Genomic DNA, 24,403 nt, shown 5'->3' with positions numbered 1-24,403 from the left:
TGTGAAACCTGAAATTCTTGTATGAGGCTGTTACAAGGCCAGGGCTCCCACACTTCCCCATCCCTTGGGTCAGACATCTCTCCCCAGACAAGCAGCTCCCCTCAGGGAACGAGACCTTCCTGCTCCTGCTCTCTGCTTCATCCTCTTCTTAGAGTCTTGGCTTCCTTACACAACAGCTTTTCCCTTTTGCGGAATGAAGAGGAATCGCCCCTTCCAGTAGTAAAAAGTACTGAATTTCTACACATTGAATTAAGCCACTACCCTCAGGGCAACAGGTGTTATTTTATGAAGGAATTTGCTTTTTATATACTTGTAGGGAAGATGGAAGTATTTAGGCTTTAAGAACTTCATTTATGGACAACATGAGCGAAGTAATTTTTGAATTATTTTTAAAATAATTCACAGCACAGTACCTTTAGTCTGAAATATGTGCTTTATCAGATATAAAATATTTTCATAACTCATTCATACTCCATCAGATAAAAATAGTTCTTATTTAAAATAGACATTTAGCTTCTTATTGAAAGGACTCTTGAATATTTAAATAAACTGCTTTTTACAAGATCCCCCAAGCACTTGTGCACAGTCACAGGAGTGGGACAGCCCCAGGCTGCTGGTGGCAGGTCCCAGTTCAAGTCCTGATATCCTCAGTCACATCCAGCAGCGCCAGCTCCCGGATCTCCTCCAGCAGCTGGTACAGGCTGGGCCCCTTGGTCTGGCAGAACTCCCGGGACTCCTCATCCATCACTTCCACCCTGGCTCTCTCTTGGGCACGCTGGGCCTCCTCTGCAGACTGGCTGACTTCTTTCACCAAGTCAGACCTCACCACGTGGGAGCTCCTGTGGGCAGCCTCTGTGTCCGCAGTGTGGTGCGGCGCGTTCCTGATGATCTCCAGCTTGATGCTCTCGGCGTGGCAGCGTGAACTCTGCACTAGGATTCTCACCTGCAAAGCAATTCTGTGTTTACATTTCTGATGGTGCTATGTCCTTTTGCTCCCCTCAGGTGAGATACTCACTGTGATGTGATCAAAAAGACTCAAGGTCACTGAGTCCCCAGTAATTGTAGTGGAGGTGATTTTATGCTGAGAGCGATGGAGGGATCCAGGCTTCCACTGGCAGCTCCCAGCCCCTTGACAGGAGATGACCAAGCCCTCTTTGTTTTTCATGTAGGCTGCACCTTTGATTCCATACCTACAAAAGAGCAGAGAGACTCTGTTCTAACCATTTTCAGCCTTTTCCAGTCTCTTAGTTTCAAAACCCACGGTCTGGCTAGGATTGTAGAAAAGCAACAGGCAGGGGCAGGCACGGCAGCCTGATAATCCTGCCTCAGCAACACTGATAAGCGTTGGCAAAGAAACCCAGACATGAACACAGCATGGAGAGAGTGACTGAAGTGTTTTGAGAGCAGTGAAGCAAAAGTGAAATAGTCAGTGATCCATTATCTTAGTGCTGGGTGGGGTCTGGAATGGCTCAGTGATGGGGGAAGAGCAGCCTTACAGGTTTTTCTGGACAGACAGTGAGGAGTGAGTTCACTAAAAAAAAGCTCCTTGAAGAGCAGCAGTGTGTTTGCCCCATGTTCTCTGTATGGCAGCAGCCTTTCCTGGCTGGGGAGGCTCTGGGGAGCCAACTCTGGAATGCTAGAGATAGCAGATGTGAATTGAGCTGTGCCCTCCCAGCATTCCAGGTGCCACTCCCACACTGTCCCCAGCCCTGGCTCACCGAGGCACGAAGACGAGCACGCCGTTGGTGCGGATGGAGTAGATGACGCCGTCGGCCACGCAGCGCTCGTCGCTCTCAGTGCTCTTGTCTCGGAAGTACATGCACTGGAAGAGCTCTGTGGATTGCTTCTGAGCACGCTGGGCTGCCTGTGAGCACCACACACACACAGAAACAGAAACCTTGTAAATATTCCAATGAGCATCTCCAGCTTTGATTTCCACAGCTGCTTTTTACTCCCTTATGAAAAATTACATCTAAAACAAAATCCTATGTGCAGTACAAGTGAAGTATGAAGACACTTTTATTACTACCCTCAGAAGAAAACTGATATTTAAAAAAACCCCAAAGCACTACAAATAAAAGTAAAGTGATACCCTTTACAAAAGTCACAGTCAGGAGAGGTATCCCATTCCCCAGGACACCATGGAGACTCCCACAAGGACACCCTTACCCGGTTCCTGTTATTGATGTGTCTGCACATTTCCTCCAAATCCTTGTTACTGATGATGTTGTCCTTAACATCCCCCATGGTTCCCCTCAGCAACGCTGCCATCAAGAGCCTGTGCACAACGATGTCAGCGTATCTCCTGATGGGAGAAGTGAAGTGAGTGTACTTCTCCAGGGCCAGCCCTGCCAGGAGAATGGAACAGACATGAGCAGTCAAAGCCATCACTTGCCTCCCCCAACAGCTCAGAAACGACAGAAAAGTGACCAGATACCATAATGATGGAACTGCTCCTCAGGACAAGAGCCAGTGGAGAAGTACAGGGCGTTGGACATGGCATGGGTGGCCATGGAGCGCAGCAGTTTGTTCACAATGGGATCCGAGGGGTCGTTTGCTCTGTCCAGAGACTCAGCCAAAGCCTTGTTGGACCTGGCAAAATGGTGTTAATTCCAAAGAAAATTACACTGTCACTGGTTATAACGGCTCACAGTTAACAACAGCATAAAACCCACACAGAAGCTAATAGTTATTCATATAAAAATGGCAAGCAGAGTGATATTGAAACTTTCAGTGCAGTTTAGTAACAGCTCTGGTCTAAGAAAATGTTTAGAAAAATCTCAGTTCTCAACATGCTGCAACCTGGATATCCAGAGACTGCAGCAAACTCCATCCTGTGCAGTACAAAGGAGTGAGTTGGTCCAAACCTGTGTGTCCAGCACAAATGGGACAAGGTGACACCCAGGTCACAGAGACTCTACTGATGCCCTTCTCCATGGCCTTCTCATGTTGTCTTGCCCAAGTAATTCTGAATTGAGTCATTTAAAATGACTAAATTGCACAGAACTCACCTGATTTGAACCAGTGCTCTCTTACAGATGAAATACAGTGCAAACAAGGCCTCTACAGAGCTTGACCACTGTACAGTGACTGAACAAATGTTTTGTCAGGGGGTATCTAAAATTATTCAGCCACTGCCATTTGCAGTACAGCCAGCAGAACAAAGGCAGCTTCTCCTGCTCAGAACATCATCAGAAAGATTTTGATAAAACTCCTTTTAAGAACTGCTATGCAGCGTCTCTTAACACTGATACTCAGAGCTGGAACTGTTTAACAATAACATGGCCAAATAGTTAATTGCTTAACTTTAATTAGAGAACTTTAGCAATAAAAGCTACCGTGTGTCTATGGAGAAGCCTTTGGCACTGGCACATTCCCGAAGCTCAGTGAAGAATTCCTGCCGTGGTGGAGGGTGCTGCCGCAGCAGAGCTTGGTGGGGAAAATCCTCGGAAATCCTTTTCGCCACCCAGTGGTTGGCCAGGATCATGCACTCCGCCACGGTCTCGTGCACTTCCAGCGGCTGCTTGGGGATGAGGTCATGGATATTCCGTCTGTCATCCAGCTGCACACGGATCTCGATCCCTTCCAGCTCCAGCGCGCCGCACCTGTCCCGCTTGGCCCGGACGTGTCGCGCTATGTCGGTGAGCTTGGATATGGCCCAAACCAGCTCAGCCAGCTTCTTCTGCCTCGTTCCCTCATCCAGGCTTTGCAGCTCCACAATATCCCCCACCACACTGGTGTCCCCATCCAGCAGTGCCTGGGCTGTCTCGTACTCCAGCTTGTAGGCAGAGCGGATCAGGGTTCTGCTGTACTGAACCCTCAGCGTCTCGAATGATTCCTTCTCCAGCTCCCATAAGACGCTCACAGCATATCTTAAAGACAACACCACAGATCTGGAATAGTTCTGGTAGACTTCAACTCCCATTTCAAGCATATTCAACTCTTAGAAATTTATAGATTTAATTCTGGTTGTGGAAGCATCTTTTTCTCTATGAAAATCAGCAACACCACTAAATAATGCACTTGCCTTTCAGTCTCATGCATGACAACTGAAATGAGGACCATCTACACAGCAGTATTTTCAATTCATTTGCTGAAGCAGAGTGCCCCTAAGGTATAATGTCTCCTTTATGTTAAAGCAGAGCTACGCTGTGATAGTTATTTTTACCCATTTTTATTTTATTAGTCAGATGCATCCACAAAGAACATCTCTGTACCCTGAATATCCTCATGGCAGCTTTGCACATCCTGACACCAGCAGCCAACTGAGCCTGTAAATTGATATAATCTGGTCTATAAAATTCACCCTACCTGTGGTAGAACTGCAGGTAATTTTTAATGCACACAATTCTTGCAGTAATAATGCAAAACGGCTTGTAAAAGTCTCCCTGCCCAGAACAATTCCCAAGCCTCACCTGTCCACTCCGCTGAGGAGGGAGCACAGGTCAGCGCTGAGGACAGCAGGCAGCATGTCATAGCGCCGGTCTGCCAGGTAATACGTGGTGGCCCTGCAACAAAACACAGTCATTGCTCTGCCCACCAGCTCTCCTGAAGCTGGGCTATAAGCAATGTCCCACAGAAATTTGATTTGGAAAGGTTATTCCCACAGAACACTCACAGGTGCGATACCAAAGTCAAATTATTTAAACAGCGATTCGTACAATACAGCCCCAATTTTGCCTTCCTTGGTAATTCAGCTGCCATTAAGGGCAGAAACAGGGCTGGACAAAATTTTCTCACGGAAGAAGAGGTGACTTAATGTCTACATCAAACATTTCTGCTGCCTACACTTTATACTACTTTGAATCTACACAGAATACAGTTCATTAAGTGATTCAGCAGCTTAAGTTCAAAACAGCAGCAATAAAAGAAAAAAGAGAATGAAATATTTGCATATTAAAAGACAAGATTGAATATTAAAACATAAGCCTGACAAATACCTCTGGAATTAAATTCATGTAAGACTTAATTCCATTTTGTGGGTGTTCATCTCCCTCAGAATGCGAACAAGTGGTTTTTAAAAATACTTTAAGTTACAGATGTTAAATTAAACTGTGAACCAAAGAGGAGTGATTAGGGGGAAATAAACTTGTATAGTTTTCTGGAAAATGTGTCCAAATAAAAGCAGAATGTCATTAGTTATGTAACAGTTTAATTAGCTCTAAGAAGTCTTTAGTAAGACCTGAAAGGTAAAAGCATGTTTCTTACTTTCCAAAGTTTCCTTAAGGAACCATCAGAAACTTCTGAGCTCTATAAATTTTCTAAGTTCCAGAAAATAACTTACCTTGCTCTGGCCTCGACATCAGTGTAGGAATTTGCTGCCACGAAGTGAGTGACATCTGCAATGTGCACCCCCAGCTCGAGGTTCCCGTTGGGCAGAGTCCTGACAGAGAGAGCATCATCCACATCCTCACAGCCCTTGGGGTCAATGCTGAATATCAGGTGGGTATCTCTCAAGTCAAGGCGTTTGCTTGCCTCCTCTGGACTCACTTTCCATGGATTCTTTGGAGAACTCACTGGCATTTCACTCATCTATACAGAAATATTGTTGATGAACATAGATTTTATATATTTTGTACAAAAAGATGTCAACAAATTAGATTTAATTAGTTTTTTCAAATTCTTCTTTTGTTTCATTTTCCAAGTCCATTACATTTACTTTATGGAAAATGTAGAAAAATTGAAAATAATTCTATGTGTATTAGTAACCAATGTTATTACTGTGGTGATACTGCAACCCTGGCAAATATAACCACTACATATTGGTTTTTTTAGTCTTCTTTCAATTAATTGTAGGTATAATCATGGTTATGATTATATATAGGTATAATCAGGTTATTTATGAAAGCTGGTTCCTCTCACAGTTGAAAACAAAGTATTTAAGACAATGATTTCAGTAGGATGAGGCTTTTAGGATCAGTAGCATGACCACATACCAAAGACAGGAAAATCTTAGAAGTCTAACTCAAATTTGAATTGAGTTTGTAATCTTCTCCTCACAGCAAAAGGATTATCTTAAAATCACTCTTGAGTTGAAAATCCATAGTATCAATATAACCTCTGATCTAAGAGATTCCAGAAAAATAAAGTAAAGTAATAATAAATTTTCAGCTTTCAAAATGGGCTTTCAAAAACCCACTGACAACAAAGATGTTGAGCTGTAAGAGGGTCCCTCTCTTTGAGAAACAAGACCCTGGAAATGAACAGAAAAGACAAACCTGGATTTCTGAGAAAGGGGCAGCACAAATGCTGTTCTCCACCAGGATAGCTGCGATTTCCCCCTCGAGATCTCCAATTCTCCCCAGCACTCTCACAAAGTGTCCATTTGGATACAGCGAAGTCGACTCCCAGGAATCGATGCGCACGACAACTCTGTACTCCTGCAGCAAGGAGCTCTGTTAGAACAGCTCTGTGCCCCTGGAAAGTACCATTTATATCCCTAACACAACTTTCATGTAGCAGAAAAAACCCAAAGTAAGTGGTATGTAACTACTCAGGGCAGATGGACCGTGGCTCAAATTCAGAACTCAAATAAGCTTTGCTACCTGAAGTGGTTCTGACAGGAATTGAACACAATCCTTCAAGGCAGAAATGGAACCCTCACAGACTTTAATAGTTTTACCATGTTTTTGTCAAGGAAAAGATCATTAGAGACTGTAACACACACACCGCTTTGTAAGAACATAGAACAGAAAAACACTTCAGTTAAATTACCTGTAAAGCTTCAGCCTGCTGAGTGCTGATCCGGATTTTGGGAATTCGGTAATCCCAAGGTGTTACAAGGACTTTCTGAGCATTTCTGCCCTGGGACTGGCTCTCTTCTTTAGAGGGGAAAGTAACCACATAATCCCTCCAGTTCTTTTGGATTATTCCAACTACTTTACCTTTAAATAAGGAACACTGTGCATTAAAGGGTTAAACAGAACCAAGTAAGAAAATATGTGGGAGGTGTAGGAGATCGAATGCTTTGTAAAATAAAACTGATGTGTCCCCAAATCTGTCCCAACTGCTAACAGCATATGGTGTGCAGACAATACAAGTGTGTCATAAACTACTGTTTAAAATCTGCACAGGCAGATTTTAATGAGCTTTTATTTATGTGGAGACTAATTCATTGTATAGATTTCAATTGATACATGACATAAACGATTCAGAGATTCCCACTGCTGCTGAAATGTGGCCAATTCTAGTAACACAGAGAATTTTTAATAGCACAGAGCAAAACAAAACATGATTTCCCTACAAAAAGAGAATTAACCTCTTCAAACTTTTAGCTCTGACCTCAACAAACTTTTAAGATGCAGAGTAATAATTTCAAACAAGACTCTAAGTTCCCATGGTACCCAGGCATGTCACAATGGGATACTTTTTCACCTAATCTTTTTTTTTTTTTCATTATTTATCAGCAGGGAATTAAAAGGATGCTTCTCCTTACCTGTGGGCATAGGGTCACCTGTGGTGTCTGCAGGTGCTTTGTCCTCAGTCTCATTTTCACAGAGGGCAACAGTCCTTCCCTTCCATTCATGCACAGGTAGCAACTCAACCACAACCACATCCCCGTGGATTGCACGATTCCGAGCCTTGGTCCCATAAACAAGGATGTCACTTTCAAGTTCTGTATTTAAAATAAAAGGAAATAGAACTATAATCTGCTAAAAAAATTCAAATCCCTCCATGCTTGGCAGCATTCTGCTGAAATAACAGAAAATTACTTTTTCAATATGATTTTTTCCAAAAAGGACTACTGGCAAGAAATTAATATTGCAAGGAAATGAAAGCCTTTTCCTATTTTTAGTCTGGTTTTTTTTTTCCCAAGTATCTATTAAGGAATTCTGCAAGTGAATTTTTGGATAAAAAACAGCATAGGCTGGGATGAGTTCACTGTTCTTAGGCAGAAGCTATAAAAAACCAGAGCATGTTTAAAGTGTGGAAGCTACTGCCACAGGATTCTTAGGAGGGTTCAGAATAAAATAAGCTTTTAAAAAATAATTACTATATTGACCACTAGTTTGACTGCAGGGTCTGTCACAGAACATTTGAAAGCAGTTATTAGTGAGAGCTGGGCCAATATGTCTGTGCAAGGGCAATGGACTGCTCCCTCAAAGGTGCTGATCAGTCACTCATGCCAGAGAGACAATCCTGGATCACTTTGGATCAACTTGATCCAAAAGGCAATTTTCCAATTATGTTCACAAAGACCATCTTCCTAATCCTGCCAACATCTATGCAAACTCTTATTGCAGCCAAAGGAGTGCTCACCTGAGGTTAGAGCAAAGCACAGGGACAATTTGCATCAGCACTTCCCTTCAGAGAGGTGCAGGGAAACAGGACAAGAGGCCAGAAAGGTGGTAAGAAAGAGGAAGAAGCTCTCGTTACAAGTTCTACCTTCTGGTTAATCTTCAGCCTTCTTTCTGGCCCATGAAAACCACACAGGCACTGCAGTGTCTCAGCCTTTATCTTGTTTGAAAACTGAAAACTTCTCACCTGTGTTTTTGCTGCCAAAGCCCTGAAGCCGAACAAAAGCTTCCAGCTGTGCTCGGTGCTTATTGACATTCAGTGTACCCTGGAAGAGACCAACAAACCAAGCAACAGAATGAAACAGTCACCCTAAAAATAGACAACTTGAAAGGATAACATTTTGGGGGTTACAATTATTTTTACATGAATTAGTTGTTATTGATCTATAGGTTATTTTGAATAGAACTGTTCCTCTATAGGGGCAATGCAGGGTGTAGGACTTTAAGTACTCACTTCTGGAAAAGAATGGTAAATTCTTTTAAATGCTGAATTTATTTGTAAGATGGTAAATGACATTTTATTCCAAACACAGGCAGTGTAAGATTACATTTGCTGCCTGCCTTAACACAGAATCTGGCGTTATTCCAACAAGAAAGAAAAACCTCAGTCTTTCTGTTCATATTTTATTCCTGCCTCACTGCTGGAATTGCCTAGAAAGGAACAAATTACTCCTTCTAATTCTTTAAATTATTTTTAAAAGAAGGACACTTGTCTACCAATAATCCATATTAATGCCCTGAACAACCATAAACTTGTAAATTCATTGACTGGGAGATCTCTGTGCAAATGAAGTTAGAACTGCCTTTGTGCAGCACTATTTATACTTAAGAACGAGGTCTCACTGCTTCAAATCACACCTGGTCTCTCAATTTACAGGAACATCACATATCAACCTGAAGAAAAATCCATAGCAAATTTCAAATCCTCAATAGCCAATTTTTACTTTAACTTCTCCAAGACAAAAAAAAATTTAAAAAAAAATCCACATGTCACAACACAGTGTAGGGGAAATAATCTGGAGAATCCTAAGAATCCTAATCCTTTCCATCCTCTTATTTTTTGTTTTCTTTTCCTTGTCTCACCGTAGCCATTTTTCTTTCTCTAATCACTCTAATTCAGGCAACTCAAGAGCATTGATGTGTGTGTTCTCTATATAACAAATACCTGCAGGTATCTTCCAGATTTGATCCCAGCCTCCAATATTTCCACAGGTAAGTGCTCAGGATATTCTTTTCCATGGTTCTCTTGGCTTTCACTCTCCCGTTCACGCCGAGCTTGGACTATGGAGTCAAAGAGCTCATGGGCAGCCTTTAGGTCAGGCCAGAAGTTATCCAAGTAATTCTGTATGCATAAATAGAAATCAACAGAAAAGTATTCTGAGATCTCTGCTCTTTTAATAATGCATTCAGAAGGCCCATAATGGACAAGAGCAGTGTCACTCTCAACTCAAATAACAACGGTAATGATGAGTCTGCTCTAAACCACACAGATGTGTCCCAGGTTCAGCCTAATCCACTGCTAAAGACACCAAAGGTTAATCAGTTTGGTGCTATTTTTACTCTACATCCTTCCACAGATAAACATAAACATCCCATCCCCAGATCCCACTGAGAACCAGTGGTGTCAGAGACACCAAAAAGAAGAATGAATTATCTTCTCAGACATCACTGTACACTCAGCAGTCCAGGCAAAGTAACTGGCAGAACATCACTGATGGATATTTAGGCTACAGCTGCTTATGGACTGCTTGCATCCAGATTCAGGCAGCTGCCTGAGGGAACTGAACACAGCTCATCCATGCCAAATTCCTTAAAAACAAGGAAAAAGTCTCCTAAGAAAGATGACCTCTACTCTCAGAGCTGCTATTTATCTTCCCAGCTCTCTGCTTTGCTCACTGCCATTCGTTTTTCTGACATTCCCATAAGTGACATGTTTGCTTGCTATGATAAATGGAGACATGAGTTACCATCAGAGTTTTTGTGAATGTAAACTCTGACATGATTTGCAATATACTTTAATGTACTTGCTTCATCATTTTGATACAGCATAAAGGAAACCTTTTATTTTTTTGGCATGTTACCTTGAAGGAAATCACAAACACTCCTTCTGTTTCATTTCCGTACTGCCTGATGGCATCTTCATCTTCTGTTACCATAACAACTGGCATCTGACCCAGGCAGTGGTTGTGATACCAGGCTGCTGCATTGTAAATATTCCTAGAAAAGCAAAGTTTGAAATAAGATTTCTGGCACAGCTCATTTGCTACTTGCAAGATTTTGCTGGCTTCATATAAATGAGATTTTGATTTAGCACTCAGACTTTTGAGAGATATACACCAAGCTACAAAAACATTTTTCTGTAAAAATGTTCCTGTGCCATTCCTAAGCACCACAAGAAGAGAGGAGAACAGAATGTTTCCTCCCCAGTATATCCACCTGTGCCCTGGCTGCAACACAACATGAAGTTCCTCTGAGTGAAAGCTTGTAAAAAGCAGGCTGGAGGTGCTAACACTCTATGTTGTGACTTTAAGCTGATCCGGATTTTTCTTGAGCATTATTGCATTTAATTTAGTATATTCTGCCTATTTCTGTAAGAAAACAATGCTGATACTTTTATAATCATAAAGCACAATACAGGCTTCCAGTGACTGCGAACTGTTGCAGAGCTAAGCAGAGCAAGAGCATGAACTGTCAGTGCCCGGTGCATGCTCACTTTCCTAAACACAAAGTCATGATGCTGTGCAGTGTGACATTGCAGAAGTTCAAACAAACCTGGTCTGCCACTTCTCCATGGATTCTCCCTTCTCCCTGGGCAGGTAGCAGTGCTGGTGGAATTCATTAGCAAACACAGTACAGTCATGACGGGGATCCTTCAATAGATTTCGTAACTTGTTGTACTGTCTGGAATGAAAAAAGATAAATATATTCTTGTGTTTTCTTTTGATAATACTATTTTAACTCCACATGAAAATACAGCTGAAAAACTCCAGGAAAATTACTGCTATGCACAGAGAAATGCACTCATTAATTACACCTCTGATGATAAATCCTAAATCATCACCTGCAAGCAAACTTTTTAAAGTTCCATTGTTAACGTTCCTGATTTTAAACATACTTGTTTTCCAATGAAAGCCCCACAAAACATCCTGTGTTCAGGAACTTGTTTTGTTTGTTTGTCACTTTCGGGGCAAGAGCTACTTCAAAAGCATTTGTCCTTTAGAAATATGGGAAGTCCTTGAGAGCAAATTTTACTCTGCAATGCTATAGCAATGTCCAGATTAATGTCTGGTGAGATAAGTACCATACAAAAATATTAATTCCTCCCCAAAGACAAATGCTCAGGCATCAATACAGCAAACCAAAACCTGTCCATAATTTAGCTGTGGGCACATGATAGATCATTACTGCAAAGTTTAATTAATTCCTGTCACCAGCCACTTGATTAGTTAATAATGCTACAGGTTTCATATTGTTCCTACCAAGTGAAAACTATGCCAGGCATTGATATCCCATGGATCACAAAGGATCCCAGTCTTTTCCCTTCCATAAAACTACATTAAGACACTTGAAAGACCTAAAAACAAATTATACCTTTTTATGAAGTATTTTTACTTCAATCTAAATAAAAAATAAGTTCTTATGGGATAAATACCTGCGTCCTTTCTGATGCTGCACAGCCTGACAAGCTGTTTGCATGAAAATAATTCCTTTCAGCTCTGGAAATTCCAGGATCTCCAGGTACTCCTGAACAACCTTCCAGTCGGGGACAACGTAGTGGGTCACATCATCTGATAACAATTTGCCATCTAGAAGATAATTCAGAGTTTCAAGGTTCAAACTTTCAGTTGCAATATTTGTTTCTTGAAAATATTTCCCAATGTAGGAAAATCAGATTTGTGTCTCCTCAAATGGGTACATTTCTTCTTCTGATTAAGAAGATATTATGGTTTAATTCTGTGGTACAGTCCATAAATTTGTGACAAAACCCTTTTGCATCCACTAATGCCAAAATGTAGTGCAAATTCTATCCAAAGGAGTGAAGAAGATCCCCTTTCATTATGAAAAGATTATAAGTTAAAAGAGTGAAGGTTACAGTTCTTTTTTCTTTGCTTCCATATGAAAAAGGATCAGACATCTGGCACAGAAAATCTTTTCATAGAATTTCCAAAGCTGTAGAATTATGAGCAGTTCCTTTACCCTGCTCCCACAGCTCTCTCTGTTCAAATACATTTACAGCAGGCTCTTTACATAAAAGAGCACAGGTAAGGTGCACATGGAGAAAACCACTGCTCCTGCCAAGAAAATATGTTTTTAAACCTAAACTATTAACCATCAGTGTTAATTTTCTTTATAGACTCTATCCCTTAGGAATTTACCATCAAAATCCCTTAGGAATATACCATCAAAATATCACTTACAACACATCACAGATGACATCTTAAAATGTACCTCAAAATTAAAGAGTTTAATTGCTGTTGGTATTTCAAAGATTACCCAAAAGCTTACAGGTGACAGGGGATCTTCACTATATTTTCTCTTAGTACCTATTTATTCTTTATTATAAACACTGAACTGCTGAACTCAACACAGTGCAGGGAAATTATACAGAATACAGTATATAGATACTGACAAGTCAGGTTATTTTAATGTATTTCTTAGAAGCTGACACAGGACAATCTTTGAGCTGTGACCACAAGAAGTGTGAATCCAGCCAGCACAACTGTGCACACAGTAACTTGGCCTCATCTCACACTGAAGGCTTATAATGGATGATGGCAGCAGGCATACAAGAAAGCTAATATTTATTAATAATTCAGAAGAGCATTAGAAGTGAAATGTCACTGGAAGATTTATGAGCTGTGCTCCATACGAAGCTATCCTTGCCTAACCCATCCATCTAGAGCAGGATGATTCCAGGCAGCCACAGCTCACCCTTACAAGCACCTGCTGATGTGATTTTTGCAGGCAGTCTCTCACAGGGCGTGAAATAGATTTGCTCAGCACACTGTGTAGAGTCAGGAAGGAAAACAAATATTTCCTCACAATCTGGGTTACCTTGAGTAATCACACAGGGACATATTCTGACAGTCACCTGTAGCACAATTTACATTTAAGTACAAAAGAGGGAGAGTTAGGCACAGCAGGAGAGGTTAGACTTTTTTCTGACATGTGTCTTTAACTTATTCTTGAGGAATTCATAACCAAATGTGGTATTTTAAGCAGCAGTAACTATCACTAGTCCTGATCTCCTAGATAGCAGTAATGCACTGTAATAATCTAAGTAACACACCCTCTGCCCTCAACTGCAACTTAAATCAAAAGTGAAAGCATCTATGCCAATCATAGTTCCAAAGAAAAAAAAAAAAAGAGTCACAATTCTCAACCTTTTCTTTCAGGCAAGTCATTTGGTCGATTTAAACAGGTTGGATATTATGTGTTATTTGCCAGTCAGTTTCCTGCATCAAATAAATTGTGCTATTGAACAAGAACAACAACAAACCCAACTGAAATATCAACCACAGTTCGGGTGATGATCTATGATGCACATAACAGCACCACAGTACATAAAAACAACAACAAATGCAGACATCAGAGCCTGGCAGCCTTCCCGTGTCTGAAATGCCCTGATATAACACAGGCAATTACATTTAATTACTGAACAGAAATAGCTGCTGATGCAGAATTACAACGGCCTCAAGATAATGGCTTGGCCCCATTGTAATACTTAACAGGTAAGTATAGAATTCAACTCATGCTATAAACCAGCACCCTGCAGAAATTAATGCATGTTAAAGAATCTTTTAAAACAAGACAAGTGTAAAAATGGAACAATCCTTTAGCCTTTTATCACTGCCTGAAAACTGTTCACAGTTAAACCTTCTAACAATCGAGTCCTTCCGCTCTTAACGCCTCGTTGATTTCTAAAGGATCTTGCTTTAAATGAAAACTATTGCTACAGCCCTGATTTGTTCAGCACGGTCCGGACACCCCAGGACGGGGATCATCCGCTTCAGGAATAACCCTAGAGCGGGGATCATCCTCTGTCCTCAGGGATCCCTCCAGATTAGAGATCGCCCCAGCTCAGGGATCACCCTCTGTCCTCAGGGATCCCTCTGTCCTCAGGGATCCCTCCAGATTAGAGATCGCCCCAGCTCAGGGATCACCCTCTGTCCTCAGGGATCCCTCCAGATCAGTGATCGTCCCAGCTCAGGGATCATTCTTTGTTCTCAGGGATCCCACCAGCTCAGGGAGCACCCTCTGTCCTCAGGGAACCCTCCAGCTCAGAGATCACCCCTGCTCAGGGATCATTCTTTATTCTCAGGAATTACCCCTGCCCAGCGATCACCCTATGTCCTCAGGGATCCCCCCAGCTCTGCCCCCCGCACCCCGCGGCCCCACAGACGCCGCCCGCCGCCCCAGCCCGACCCGCGGGCGATCCCGGCTGTTCCAGTGCTCACCCCCCGCTCCCCTCACGGCGGAGCCTCACCGCGGGCGCAGGCAGCGCGGCACTGGGCGCTGCGGCACAGGGCGCTGCGGCACGGCACGTCGGGGCGCAGGTAATGCTCCCGCACCACCCGCACGGCGCGGCCCTGCTGCCCCCGCAGCTGCAGCACCTTCTCCGTGCGGAGCATCGGGGCGGCGAGGAGCGGCCGGGAATGGCGGGCACCGGCTGGGACCGGCGGCCCCGAGGCCGCGACTGCCGGGGCGCCTGCGCGGGGCGGGGCACGGGGTCACGGTGCGGAACGGCCCCAACAGAGGGGCGGGAAGAGAGCGGGCGGGGCGGGCTGAGGGAACCGGGCGGGAACGAGCTGAGGGAACAGGGACGGGCTGAGGGGATCGGGGCGAGCTGGGGGGACCGGGCAGGAACGAGCTGAGGGGATCGGGGCGGGCTGAGGGGACCGGGCGGGAACGAGCTGAGGGGATCGGGGCGGGCTGAGGGAACTGGGACGAGCTGAGGGGACCGGGCGGGGACGAGTTTGAGGGGATCGGGCCGGGCTGAGGGGACCGGGCGGGAACGAGCTGAGGGGACCGGGCGGGGACGAGTTTGAGGGGATCGGGGCGGGCTCAGGGGACCGGGCGGGAACGAGCTGAGGGAACCGTGCGGGAAGAAGCTGAGGGAACCGGGACGGGCTGAGGGAACCGGGCGGAACGAACTGAGGGAACAGAGACGGGCTTAGGGGACCGGGGCGTACTGAGGGAACTGGGCAAGAACGAGCTGAGGAGACCGGGCAGGAATTGAGCTGAGGGGACGCGAGCTGAGGGACAGCGGGGACGAGCTGAGGGAACCGGCCGGCTGAGGGAAGCAGGGCGGCCCTGAGGGGGAGCCCAGGCTTGTGTGGTTGGGCGAGCACAGAGGGCGGGTTCCCTTAAAGTGAGGGATGCAGTTGTGTGAACCTCCATGGTCTTCCACGGCATCTTCCAGGAGAAATTCCGAGTCCATTCCTCACCTCTGATTTTGTGTGATCACATGCCAAAGCACTCCGGGAGGTGGGGATCAGGGCAAGGGAGCAGAGTAAGCAAGCTCAATGACAACTGATTTTACAATAATCACCAATATTGTCCTTCATCTTTACAGAGGGGAAGATAAAGGCACTGACAGATGAAGTCTAGTCCAAGATGAAACAAAAGCAGTGGAAGGTCAGGAGTCTGAAGCAGTGTCTCTGGGTCTGAGTCACTGCTCTGTCTCTGTAATGCTGCAAGTATGGCATTTTGGGGATGATTGTTTTGACTCTTAGAAAAGCATTCATAGTTTTTCAAATAATAATGGCCTACACCATAACTTCACTTGAACATACATGGTGAGAGCTGTGTAGTGTTTGTCCTTAGGAGGGAAAAATACACTGGGAAAGAGCCAAGGCAGTATGTCACTGTATGTTCCTGTTTATTCTACTTCTTATTTTTCACATATTTTATAAAATGTGTATCTCCAATGACTAATAGTTCTAAGTAACCAATTTGTGCCAGTAAATGGAAGCACCATCTGTAAGAAGCTGATTTGCAGAAGCCAAGTTCTCAAACATCTGAGGAGGAGGAGGTGTTATAACTTAGTGAGAGACGACCAAAGTGTAGACTTGGGTTTGGGAGTCAGGATGAATTCAGATGTATTATGTAAGCAGAATATGAGAGGAAAAGGGAAATGGAGAGCAAAATGATGGATCTCTTGTTCAGCAGGAACAAAGATGAAGTAACCCATGCTGAAAGAAAGGGTAAGAAAAACACAACATTTGGGGAAAAAAAGAAATTTAATGGAGTTTGAAATGTAGCAGATGCTGATTGCTGACACAGTGAGGAACACAGACCAGTGTGCTTACTCAGTGACACTCAATGGCTGTAATAAAATGAAGGTTAATTAAATAAAAGTAGCTGAGATCACTGCCCTCATTTGTGCACTGTTTCACAGAGGAAAATGGAAGACCTTTGGGCCAAGTTCATGCCCTGCTGATACTGTGGAGTAGCTGCACGTGTATTTCTGACATCCTAGTCTGAACAGTTTTATCATTCTTGAACTTCCCCACTTCCTTCCTCTCTTGGAAGAAACCTCAATTGATTGCAAAAGGCCAAGCTGGAGTCACTAGAGCCAAAGAGAACTATTGACAATTTATCTGACAGCTGAGTTTGTCCCTGTGAGATCAGAGATCAGCTTTCATGCTGATCTGGTAATTGTCTTTACACAAGGCAATAAATTTGTGCAGGAACAGCCAAAACTAACAGGATAATGTGATGTTTAATTGTCTTAAAATAAAAGTTGCCAAAATGTTGGGGTATCAATATTAGAAGATCTTACCCAATGTTGAAGAACAAAGATGGAGTGCAGTCTGCTTGCAGAACTATGGGACATGCATTGCTTCATAAAATGATCTGTAAAGAAAAAAAACGTGGTAGAATACAAAGACATCAGTGCAAGTATTATTTTTATGGAGTATTCCTCACTTTGTGCAATGCTCCTGTGAATAATACCAGTGAGTGCTAGAGAAGCTTTTATTTTACATGGGCAATAGAAGTCTTTAAAGTTCAATCCCGTGTTTGTGTCTGCCTGGAATGGGAAATGGGAGCCTCTCAGGAGCTCTCCCTGCCTGAAGAAGCCTGTCAGGAGATGAAGGACAGAATTTCAGTGTGCTACCTTTCAACAGAAGTGTTTGGGTGAAGAAATTTGAGATCACTGGAGAATACCAGCAATTGGCTCAAGTTTCCCAAGCCTGAAGCCTGACTCATCTAACAAATGTCACAAACAAGAGGCAGAAGATAAATCTCAGATCTACACAGTCATGAAATTAATAGAAATCGTATCTTTCCATTTGAAAAAGGCCTTTTTATCTTTTTTTCCCCCTCCAAATACTCTATCATTGAGGTAGAGGATGAAAGATTTGATTATCTTCTAGCATATTTTTGAAGTTGGTTCTCCCATTCTTAAAGCAATTATGGAGCAGTTGGCAATTCAGCATCTCCTAACTCATCCTAAACTGGATAAATACTCTCTTCTCTTGGAGATTCTTTTTCCTATATTGCTGGCTCAGGAGAAGCCAACTATTGTAAAAATTGCACCCATATCTAGAAAGGTCTCAGGATTAATATGCCATTCCTTGCACTCATAAAAAAGAAAGATATCAGATGATTTTAACAATGTCTGTTTTATGTAATCCACTGTGTCCACTGGCATTAATTATGTCACCCTCCTTTAATTATTTTTGTCAGATCTCATGTTAATTAGACTCTGCTATTTTGCTTAGGATTGCACTTTGACTGATGATTCCCTCATTTATCCTTTAAAATAATTTATACAGCGTTACAAAGAGAATGCTAATGCTCTTCTTATTTTAGCGAAAAGAAAATGATTTTGTATTCATGCATTTTTGGCCTTCCGAATATTCTCCGTGGATTTGAGTTCGTCAAACGCACCTTAGTCCTTTGGGTTTGCAGTGCCGGACAGCCCCGCTGGGGGACGCTCTGTAATCGATTTTGGGTTGAAATGGGAACTTTCTCTTCCCTGCCCGTGTCTAATGGGCTAAAATTCCACCTTTCAGCTTCTCTGAACAAACTGCTTGGAGTTGTTTATGGCATAAAGAGACAATTTTCTCCACAAAATAAACTAGAAAGCGATGCTGCTCTATAATAAAATAATAATAAAAAAAAGAAAAAGGCTTGCAGATCTCTTCAAGCATGTCAGGAATATGAAACTACACGATGTTTACAATTATTGGAAGCATAAAAGCAATTTATCACAATACCTGATATTTACTACAGCATGCATTTGATCTTCTTTCCCCCACCCTTTTCTTCCATGGATGCAGTTCAAAAGTTTACAGCACAGAAATGCAAAGCTGTGCTATTTTGCTTCACTTATTTTCTATACCTTGGCTTAGTTTATCCCAGGGTTTCCCACTGTATTTACTGATGAGAGATCCTAAATATTTAAAGGGAAAAAAAGCCTTTAGGCTGAGATAATTAGAATGTTTCTCTTTATCTGATCGAGGAGCTTTAGGTTGTTTGCAGCTGATAATAACTTGGTTTAGTCCAGAATTTCTGCTTTCATAAAATATGCTTAATGCTAAAAATTATGAAAACAATTTGCATCAAAGGAGAAGGGCACCGTATCAGGCTTTTTGCCATCAAAATGCATTTGATTTGGTGGGAGCCCTTGCCCTGAAATGATGCTCAGGGCTGTCTTGGCCTCCAGAGCAGCTCCTGCAGGGTTCAGAGGATAATGGTGGTCAGAGATGGAAAGACCCAACAGGTCATATTTTCCACCCACTTCCAAATTGGGAGTGCTCCCTATGGTGCATCTCGCTCAAGTCTGGGGTCAGTGCTGCACAATATCATGCTATAAGGTTTATTTATTTATATACCCCAGGAAATAGAAAACACAATAGCAAGGGTGACTTTTTACCCCCCTGCTTTCAGAATAACAAGAAGTTTCTAGGTGAAGCTGATTAATTCCCTCTTAGGCTACTATCATCAGAAATTAAATGGGGTTGACTCATGGGGAACTCAGCAGTTGTGATTTGCTCTACAAATGAGATATAAGAGGTTTTCCTTGAGAGCTCAATGATGTATAAAAGGAAACTAAAGGAAAATGTATCACACTGCATTTCTGGGCTGCAGCTGTGCATCTTAGGTGCCTTAAATTCTTCTTATAAAAGCCCTTGAGCAAAGATTTTATGCCCATAACTGCTCTATCCTCTGGTAAATCATATTGCCTGGCAGGGCTGGGTAAATAACAGGTTACTCTTAAAAAAAAAATTATAGAGGAAAGAATACAATATTTCAAGATACATTATTTTTTCATAATTATTGTCAAGAACTAAGTCTCAGCCAGCAAGTAATTCAGGAATACCTAATTGTACATCATAATACGTTAACCTGTGCTGCCCAGTTCTGTATGTAGTGATATTATTTGGGTTTCCTTGATGTCCCTGTGTGATAACTGATGAACAGTGAATATTTTTAATTGAATGTAAAAATCATAAAATGACATATGTACTGCTAACCACTTATTGTGCAATTGGAGGTTTTCATTTGGCAAATGTTCAAGCTTAAAATGTGTTTTTCGTGATTATTCCCCTTATTAAAGCTCATTTGCTATTCATGAAAAGTGAGCACAAAAGAGATGTGAACAGTCAAATAATCACATTTAAAAATTCAAATGAATATCCAAGGGAAATGGATTTCAGTGTTTGCCCAACTCTACTGGGACATTCAGCTGCTGAACATCTCCTTAATGGGTGCCTTTGTCATTGTCCTCAAGGCTTCCATCACGAATGCTGGATGGTTCCTTACGACTTCATATCACAATCATTATGCAAAATTCCTTCTTGATATGGTTAAAGTGGTTCATTAGGGAGAGGCAAGGTGAGAGTGTGTTCACCATGTGCCTGCCGCTTTTGCAAATGAGGTAAAAACTAATTTGTTGTGATACTGACTACTGAGTTTAGTGTGGAGTCAAAGAAACTCAGGTCTTTGGCCCTTGCTGAGAGCTGAGACATCCAATGGCCTCAGGACTCCAGTTATCCTTCTGTGTCCTAGTGATGGGAAGGGTCTGATCATCAACTGTAGGAACAAAAACCAGTAACTGATATTTATTTTCTACTTAGGTTGAGCTCCTGCAAGCTAAATTACACCTTTATTCTTCACTTGCTTTCCTGGCAGCAGGATCTGCATGCAAGGCTCCTTCCTCTCCACTGCTTTTCACCTACAAGGTCTAATTGAAGTAAGTCAGGTGGTCAAGAACTGTCCTCTAGGTCCCAAACACTTGATAGGATCACCAAAGTGCTGCTTGTTCCTTCCTCACTAAATGATAGAGTTCCTTTTTATGCTGAAAATACAAAGTGATGTGAGCAACCACATAATTTCTAGGGATAGACGACTGAAAAAAAAAAGTTGCATCATTCAGCCTGAGACTTTGGAGGTGCATTTACTCATGAAAGCTGAGGTCAAAAGCTGGTGCTTTTCAGAAAGGTCTTGCTTCTTAGCCAGATTTTTAACTGCTTCAATTAAAGAAGGTCAGATTCTTTGCCTGGGGTCACAGGGCAACTCAGTTGCTCAGCCAGTGTTTGAGCCAAAGATCCATTCTCTTGGTTCATCACCCTTGAATGTAAATAGGAGATTTAATTCTGCTGTATGAAGATATTAGGCAGGTTTTGCATGTTTTATAATTTTCTGAAAGAGACAGAGCTGCCATTATAATGAGGAAATAGTCTAATGGGTAATAAAATTTAAGAATAACAAGGAACAAAAAATATTTCCAGAGGAAGAAATTAAACCTTGAACTAGTAATTTGTGGCAGCTGATAAGATGTGGAACTTTCTTGGGATGTGAAGGACATTAGAATGCCAATCAAATACCAAAATGCTTATTTAACTTAGTGAGAGACTGCCTGATTTTTTCACATTGATGCTTATTTTAGGTATTTTTCCACTCTTTCCATAGTGGCACGCTGCAGAATGCAGTGTGTGGAGGGAGTGCACGGCACCAGTGTGAGCAGGTGTCCCCCACGTTGGATGAGCGGGTGCAGGTAAGGAAAAGGTTTTCTGCTGGTGCCACAGGAAAGCCAAAGAGCAGCCCCAGCTGTGGGACAGAGCTGTTCTGGATTTACAGTCAGGTGCCAGGAATGCTCTTATGGCAGCTCATACCTTCAGTAGCATGGAAGAAGAAGAGGGGCAGTCTCAGATTATTTCTGTCCAATATTTTTGCTTAAAATTGAGTAAATTGAGTTCACCATGTTATTTTCCAGCTTATCTCACCACTCTTCTTTTTTTTTTTTTTTTCCTTCTAGAATGTCCCATCCCTTCAAGTTCCATTTTTGGAATTTAATATCTCCTGTTGATGACTTCTGTTCCTTATCTTCTCTTGATCCATTTCTGCTTCTCTTTTAGATTCTGTCTCCTTCAGTCTCCAACTAATGTCTCCCCATATGTCAGATTAAAAAAAAAAAAAAAATTTACAAGATGCTGGGCTGTGAAAGGAGCTAGGAAATGTTTATGTGGTTGCAGCAGGCTGACCATTAAAATGACTTTATTTCTACAGCATTTCAGATGCTGGGCTTGACAGTTTCATTTCCGAAACTATTTATACTCACAAAAATCCATAACAGCATTTCCATTATTTCCTTATATGATTTTTTTGCCTATATTTTATCAAGTCATCTTCTTCTATTCAGGCCTGATTTCAGACAATAGGAATACAAAGTGGAAAAATCCTTTCTAAAAGAGACTGTAGCTTTTTATCTATTAAAGCATCTTTCTGTGTCCCAACACATTTTTATCTCAGCCTACTTTTCAGCTTTTCCTGTTGATTTGATCCAATGGAATGACATGCAGGGGAGACTTAGATGAAAGTTACACCTGAAGAGGGTGTGTGCTCAGAGCTGCACACCTTACCAAATCTGCCCTCCTTATTATCCACCAAAGTCCTCTTGCAGTTCTGGATCCTGATTCTAGACCATGCTATATTAAAGCTAAAGCCAGCTACAGGTGTTGCCTCCCACTGGAAACACAGAAGGAGTAGATATTTTACTAAGCTATCACCACTGGACATCACAACAGGCTAGGATGGATAAAAATGATGGATTTTGTATTCTTGCTTCTCTAAATGTAATGCTGTCTAAGCCTTTATATATGTGGTGCTCTATTTTTATGTCATTGCAAGGAAAAAAACAACCAAACCATAACTTGAAGTTTTGAAAAGGAAACTACAGCTACCATTAAATATTCTTGAACAACATCAGTGCATTAAATTCTGGCACAGTTTGCATAAAGAGACTGTGTGGCAATTTGTAAGAACACGTGAAATAAACATGTTAAGAGCAGTCAGGTGTAACTTGTTCCTTGCCACAGTAGTAAAATCAGTGATTCCCAGGCTTTTGGCTCTGGCAAACCCTTGTCAGCCCTCAGGACTCCTGCACAGACCCCCCGACCCCCTCAGTGTCAGTGGCTGTTGCAAACAGAATAAAGACAAGGCTTGTTATGATTTCACAAATAAAGTTTGGAAACTACCAGACGTAATGATGGCTTGGGTTCCCTCCAGCTCTACACTCTCTGTCTCTGGACTGTTTCTGTGACTCCAGGGAATGGTAGGGTGTGCTTGTGATGGAATATGATGATAACAACAGTCTGAGCTGCTGAGCACAGCCCCTTCTGCTTGCCTTGGAGAGACGCTGGCCCAGGAAGGTCAGCGGGTTGTTTGCTTCCTGCTGAGCTAATTGGCAGGGTGACAGCCACTGCCTGCCAAACACATGCATTTGTTTAATCTCTGCTGGCTGGGGATAAAAACCATCAACAGTCAAAAGAGGGCTTCTTTAAAAGAGCTGATTTAGAGCTGGGTGAGGATGGGTTCTCCCCTTAAACCCCAGAGAGTCAGTACTAGCTGCTCTGGATGTGCACAAATAACATACACTGGAGCTCACTTTGGATCCCTTTTTGCCCTGACAATGAAGTAGGAGGAGAGGGGAGCTATTGATCTTGGTGTAATACAAAAAGTTACCAGAATCAGGTAGATTTGGCATGTATAGTTATGTATTTAAAAGCTGATGCAAATTGAATGGATTGCAGGAGAGATGAGGAGCTTCCTGAACTGATCTAGGATGCACGAAGCTGCTGGATAAAGGACACGTGCAAGACCCAAGGGAGTCAGTGCAAAGAATCTTGTTAATGTTTATGGGCTTTTGATCAAGTCCTAAAGACAGACTCAAGAGCTGAGATATTTTGACTTTGAAACAAAGGTCCTGGTGCAATTATATAATTTCTATTATTCTCTTTAAACTGGTATGTGTTATTCATCATTCTGATCAGAGCAGACTTTGCATCTCTGTCCTATTTCTGGTTTGATGATTGTGATAAACTTGGTAACCTTTTGCAGGCTGTGAAGTTGTACACTTCCTTCAGATCCTCTGTTTGGCTTGTGAAAGTGCTTTTTAAATTTTAAAGGACAAAATTTATGTTTGTTTTTGCCAATTAGGGATTACCAGGGGCTAATCATATTCTAAAACTGTAGGAATGATTGTGATCAACTTAGTGACCCTTTTCAGCCTGAAAGCTGTACACTCCTTCATTTAGATTGTAAAAGTGTTTTTTGAGTTTTAAAGGGCAAAATTTATTTTTTTGTTTCAACAGTTTGAGATTACTAGGTTCTAGTGGTATTCTAAAAATATAACTTCTGGTTCAGCTTCATCTTTGCCTCTTTCAGAGATTTGCATTCTCTCTGTATGGAATGTACCTGTTGCTGCCATTTCCCTATAACAGAGGGCTATCTCTTTGGTATCCTCAGGATTTGCAGGTTTTAATTAGAATGGATTTATGTTGATTAGAGTTGATGGGATTGAAATGCCATGTAGTTATTAATTTCCTAGTTTTAATTTTGCTACTTAGTCATACGTTACCAAAAATATCTTGGAAATGTGTTTTTTTTCCCTTGTAAAGTGGCAAACCAGAGAAATAAATGTATCACGGCAGGCTGTCATTTTGAGTACAACTCCTGCTAGATCCTGACTTAGAATTCTGTGAATGACTATGGAGCTGGATGAAAATGAAAAGAAATACATGCAGCCAAGCTTTCTTAGATTTTCTTTGAAAACAGAAAATAACTTTTAGGAATTTATGCTAGAATTTGCTTGT

The 24,403-nt window shown here is 42.1% G+C and overlaps 1 protein-coding gene across 3 annotated transcripts; it reads right to left on the bottom strand.

Annotated features, from left to right (window-relative positions):
- Positions 1-16: 16 nt before the first annotated feature.
- DIS3L (DIS3 like exosome 3'-5' exoribonuclease) lies at positions 17-15,018 on the bottom strand. Of its 3 annotated transcripts, XM_056499819.1 has the most exons (17): positions 14,785-15,018; positions 11,950-12,103; positions 11,070-11,198; positions 10,379-10,514; positions 9,463-9,639; positions 8,485-8,563; positions 7,436-7,615; positions 6,715-6,884; positions 6,219-6,380; positions 5,285-5,532; positions 4,416-4,508; positions 3,339-3,872; positions 2,438-2,592; positions 2,170-2,348; positions 1,719-1,864; positions 1,016-1,190; positions 17-943 (listed from the first exon to the last, which is right to left on the bottom strand). In XM_056499819.1, the coding sequence occupies exons 1-17, from the start codon at positions 14,927-14,929 to the stop codon at positions 632-634; spliced, it is 3,174 nt and encodes a 1,057-aa protein (XP_056355794.1). In that variant the 5' UTR covers positions 14,930-15,018; the 3' UTR covers positions 17-631. The 3 variants fall into 3 exon arrangements, with proteins under 3 accessions (XP_056355794.1, XP_056355795.1, XP_056355796.1); XM_056499820.1 differs by lacking the exon at positions 11,950-12,103 and having other exon boundaries at positions 14,785-14,998; XM_056499821.1 differs by lacking the exons at positions 6,715-6,884; positions 8,485-8,563; positions 9,463-9,639; ... (2 more) ...; positions 11,950-12,103; positions 14,785-15,018 and having other exon boundaries at positions 260-943; positions 7,436-7,489.
- Between the last annotated feature and the right edge of the window lie 9,385 nt (positions 15,019-24,403).

The sequence above is a fragment of the Oenanthe melanoleuca genome, chromosome 10, assembly GCF_029582105.1.
Source record: "Oenanthe melanoleuca isolate GR-GAL-2019-014 chromosome 10, OMel1.0, whole genome shotgun sequence".
Taxonomy (NCBI): domain Eukaryota; kingdom Metazoa; phylum Chordata; class Aves; order Passeriformes; family Muscicapidae; genus Oenanthe; species Oenanthe melanoleuca.
Note: the sequence above shows the minus strand (reverse complement) of the source record. Positions and strands in the feature narration are given on the sequence as shown.